The following is a 4,942-nucleotide window of genomic DNA, read 5'->3' on the forward strand; positions in this document are numbered from 1 at the left end:
TAGAGGCCTCTCCAGAAAGATCTGGTAAAATGTGCCAGCAGGGTTGAAGAAAATACAAGCTGCATCCTCCCAGCCCCATGTCTCTGTGACAAGGCAGGGAGGGCCTCTTGCTCCCATTTCACAGGTGAGAAAAGGGAGGCAAGGAGAGGTGCCCACATGGCTTGCCCAAAGGCCCACAGGAACTCAGGGCCCAGGGGGCCTTTTAGAAGCCGGTAGGGTAGACAAGACACCGGAGACTTTTCCCACTCCAGCGTGAATGACGAAATAGAGATGATGAGAGGGGAGGTGGTGATGGAGAAAGCAGGGCCGCATCCAAAGAGGGAGAGGAAACAGGCAGAGGTACAACGGAGCCTGTCAGCGGCAAAGATGGTGGAGAGATAAGGCCCTGATACCCAGCTCCAGTTACAGGCAGGCAGCATCAGCTGGTCGGGTGTCACGGACTCCCGGCCCCTCCTCCCGCCCGCTTGGACCCATCCACTTGGGCAGTTCCGCAGCGCAGGGCTGCCTGGTCCCTGAGCGGTGAGGATACCAGGAAGGAGGGGGCGGGAGGAAAGGGCTGTGCGCCGCCTCCTCCACTTCCGCTTGCAAATCCGCAGAGATCAAGGACCCCTTCCCGGAGAGACGGCACCATGACACAGGGAAAGGTATCGGCATCTCCCCCACCTGCATCATCCTCCATCCTCTGGTTCCCCCGTCTCCCTGTCATCCTAAGCAAACTCTCAGGACCACTGTAAGCATCTTCCCTCGGCTCTTATGCGAAGGTCCTGCGTGGTCCTTGCCGAAGTCAGAGGCCCACAAGGCCTGTTTCAAGGAATGGGTTGTGGCCTCTTCCTGCCCACCAGGCTCACCTCTCCTCCCATCTACATTCCATCAATTGCTTTGGCAAAACAGGAGCCTTCACAGACGCCCATGTCCCCTTAAGGAGTCAGCTTAGGCGTCTGGTGTGTGTGTGTGTGTGTGTGTGTGTGTGTGTGTGTGTGTGTGTGTGTGTGTGCGCACGCATCCCCAGGGTGAGCCCTGAGGGGCAGTCCCTATAGGGCACCCCCACTCTGTCCAATCCCAACCCCAACCATATATTCATCTTTTACACCCTCCACAGAACCCCACCACCACCACCACCAAACTCCCTGTCATTATTCCATATCTGCATACAGCCCCTGTGGTTGGGGGGTTCCTATGGCAACCCTGCTTCCGGATGTTCTAATTTTTGTTTTCGCTTTGGCCAGACATAGGACTGAATGGGATCGGATAAAACATCTTCTCTTTTTATTCCTGTTTTAGGCCTGAAGTGTAGGGGAGGGGTTGGGGCAGAGACTTGGCTGGCCTAGTAGGGTTATGTAACACCAATAGCCTGTGGAATTACACAACCACCAGGGCCTGGGGCAAAGAAGGAGGGTCCTCTGGCCCTCTGCTTGGGGGTGCTAAGGATTGGGCAGAGAAAACAGAAGAAGGGCCTCCCTTCCACTCCCATTCTTTTCTCAGAGATGAGCCTCAGAGCCAATGGCATCTTTCCTGGGCTCTCAGACCCTCCTTTCACTGTTTTTTAAGCTCATCAGGCCTCAAAATGATGTCATTGGGTGATACCACCTCGTGCCATTTGGACAGACTTCACTTGGTAATGCTGGATGTTGGGGGTCCAGGGCCTAGGGTCAGCAGGGTGGTTGTTGGTGAGGAGGATGAATCTGGACCGGGCTGAGGTCAGAGGTGATAATCCTTTTCCCAGGCACAAGCCCTGGGTCTGGGCTCAGAGAACCTTGGTTCCGGTGGGCTGAAATGGATTCTCCTGGGCATGACCCTTCTGATCTGGGTGATGAAGGGGGCTGGGGAGTGGGAGGGATGAGCCCGGGCCCTACTCCCACAGGCCTGGGTTTTGAGGCCCTTCCCTAAGGACGCAGGGGTGGGGTTCACCATGGTGAAAATGAAGAGCTCCCCGCTCTGCGGATTCTCTCCCTCCATTTCCCACCTCCACCTCCACCAGTCACTTTGCTGACGCTGCTTCCTGTCCTGAGGTGAATGTATTGCCCCTGCCTCCTCTGCCCCTCACCCCCAGCTTGCTCCCAGGCTTTCTGATGATGGAAAAGACCCCTCCAGTTCAGTCATCCTCAGGGCTGGATGGAAGAAGAAATGTTCCGGTGCTTGCTCATCTCGGCTGCCTCAGCTAGACGCTGCCCGCAGAGAAGGAACTTTGCAGCCTTCCTCAGTGGCCCTGCAGGTTTAACTCATTCTTTTTGGAACCAGACTTCAATCCCGTTTGTTTTCTGAGGTTCAGTCCTTTTGGTGACATTTCAGTTTTCATACCATCCCTGCATCCCCAATCTTCCCTTCCCTGGCGGCATCATTCGGGCCCTCCCAGCCCCTATCTTCTCACCAAAGCTAAACTTGCACATTGTGGAACCGGGGCCATATCTGAGTGTAAATAGACTTGAATTTTCAACCTGCCATGGGATATTTCCCACTGGGCCTCAGTTTCCTCATCTGTAAGATGAAGGAAGGGGCTGAATGAGGAGGTGCTTTCCCTTCCATCAGTGACAGTCGGATTCTGTTCTGGTTTGAGGGAGAGGCTGAGGTTCCGACAGCATGAGGCCAAAATGGACTCTTAGCCAGGGGCCTCTTGCCCCTCCGCTCCCCTGCAGCCCCCATTCCTCTTCCTCTTTTTTTTTTTTTTCTTTGTCTGTACTGCCCACAGCATGCGGGATCTTAGTTCCCTGCCCAGGGATTGAACCCGTGCCCCCTGCAGTAGAAGCATGGAGTCTTCACCACTGGACTGCCAGGGAAGTCCCCCTCTTCCTCTTTTTTTCCCTCTCCTCTCCCCTTTCTGTTTCCCTGCTCTTCCATCCCCACCCTCCTTGGTCATCTCCAGCCCAGCAGAAGGAGGCCAGCCCCAGTGGACGGTACCTGGGCTCTGCAGCCCAGTGGGCCATGTGTGGCTCTGAGTCATTCTTCCTCTCTGATCCTCAGTTCCTTCATTTAAAAACAGGGATCAAAATACAACGAGCAAGGTAGCAGGGAGATTCAATGAGAGGACCTTTCATTCAGTAATACTTTTAAGGGCCTGCTACTCTGTACCAGGCCCTTCCCTGGACCCCAGGGAAATGGTGGAACCATGTAGCGCCAGTCCCTGCCCCGGGGGACGGTGACCACCAATGGTGGGCTCTCCTAAGAATTTTCTCCTTCCTCAGTTCTTATCCCAGCTCCAGTGTGTGCCCCTGGCCAGCCCTGACCCCCCCTGGAGCTCAGTTCTCCCATCTGTAAAATAGGGAGATTCTTTTTTTTCCCAGATTTATTGGGGTATAATTGACAAATAGAAATTGTATATACCTAAGGTGTGTGATATTTTGATATACATATAACTTGCAGAATGATTACCACAATCAAGCTAGTTAACACATCCATCACTTCACGTAGTTACCTTCTGTGTGTGTGTGTGTGTGTGTGTGTGTGTGTGTGTGTGGCAAGAACACTTATGATCTACCCTCTCAGCAGATTTCAAGTACACAATACGGTATTGTTAACTGTAGTCACCAGGCTGCAATTAGATCTCCAGAACTTTTTCATCGTGCATAACTGAGACTTTGTGCCCTTTGACCAGTATCTCCCCATTCCCCCCACCCCCCAGACCCTGGCAATCACCATTCTACTCTGTGCTTCTACGATTTTGACAATTTTAGATTCCACATATAAGTGAGATCCTGCAGTTTTTGTCTTTCTGTGTCTGGCTTATTTCACTTAGCATGATGTCCTCCAGGTTCACCCATGTTGTTGCAAATGACAGGAATTCCTTCTTTTTTAAGGTTGAATAATATTCCACCGTATATATACCCCACATAAAATAGGGAGGTTCTTGTCTGCACCACTGCCGTTCCTAGTGCAGGTGAGAAAGTACCCATGGAAGTTCCAGAAATTGAGGGGCTGGGGAAGAGGACTTAGAAGGTGCCCTCTCCCTGGTGACTGTCTCTCTCTGCCTCTACTCCACAGCTCTCTGTGGCTAACAAGGCCCCTGGGACAGAGGGGCAGCAGCAGGCGAATGGTGAGAAGAAGGAGGCTCCAGCAGTGCCTTCGGCCCCACCCTCCTATGAGGAGGCCACCTCTGGGGAGGGGCTGAAGGCAGGAGTCTTCCCGCCAGCCCCCTCGGCTGTGCCTCTCCACCCCAGCTGGGCCTATGTGGACCCTAGTAAGTCTCTCAGTTCCTGGAGGCTGGAGCATCAGGGGGAGTGGTGGGCCCAGATGGAAAACCTGCATAGGAAGAAGTTGCCGAGAAATAGACACACTGTGTGGTGGTTGTATGAGGCTCTGATGTCAAAGGTTTGGGATTTGGAGGACTTTTCTGAGGGTAGGTCAAGGAGAACTCCATGAAGAAGGACTGATACAGTTTCTGCAGTCATAGTTCCCTTGGATGGGGAAGAGGGGCTTTTTCAAGTCACCAAGCTAGGGCAAAAAGAGGGGACAGATGGGGGAGAAGAACCAGGGGCTGTCCTAGAAGAAAAGGATGCAGAGAGGGAGTGAGAGAGGTCAGAGTGGACACAGGAAGGAGCAGTACGAGGCTACAGCTAACTGTGGCCTCAGCTGGGGCTGGCTCCCTGTGAGCGTGGGTGCAGTTTGCTGACATGCTGGCTGATCTGAAACCAGTCCCCGTGGAGGCCCCAGGGTTGTTTAGGGCGGGGGCCTGAGGATCCACTTCACCCATCACTCTCCTTGTCTCTCTACCCTCCCCCAAGGCCTTAACTGGGGGCGGGAGAGCAGGATGTAGGGAAGGTGTGTGGATGCCAGCCTTAGCATCCCTCAGGGCCAGGCACAATTCCTAGGCCGACCCACCCGGGCTGACGCCAGCTCCTTGCAGACTAAGAATCGGGCTGGTAGGGGGCCCTCTGTTCGGCAGCCTGTGGGAGCTTTGCCTCAGGGCTGGGAATGTACAGCTTCCGCGAGCTGCAAGGAAGTCTTCCTC

At 54.0% G+C, this 4,942-nt stretch overlaps 1 protein-coding gene across 1 annotated transcript in view; it reads left to right on the forward strand.

Moving 5' to 3' along the window:
* Window positions 1–605: 605 nt before the first annotated feature.
* FAIM2 (Fas apoptotic inhibitory molecule 2) overlaps window positions 606–4,942 on the forward strand; it is a 29,871-nt gene continuing 25,534 nt past the window's right edge. The window contains exons 1-2 of the mRNA XM_024737027.1: window positions 606–644; window positions 3,976–4,171. Of these exons, the coding sequence (XP_024592795.1) occupies window positions 630–644; window positions 3,976–4,171 (211 nt within the window). The 5' untranslated portion in view covers window positions 606–629. The remainder of the gene's footprint in view (window positions 645–3,975; window positions 4,172–4,942) is intronic.

The sequence above is a fragment of the Neophocaena asiaeorientalis genome, unplaced genomic scaffold (genome assembly GCF_003031525.2).
Source record: "Neophocaena asiaeorientalis asiaeorientalis breed wild unplaced genomic scaffold, Neophocaena_asiaeorientalis_V1.1 scaffold134, whole genome shotgun sequence".
NCBI lineage: Eukaryota > Metazoa > Chordata > Mammalia > Artiodactyla > Phocoenidae > Neophocaena > Neophocaena asiaeorientalis.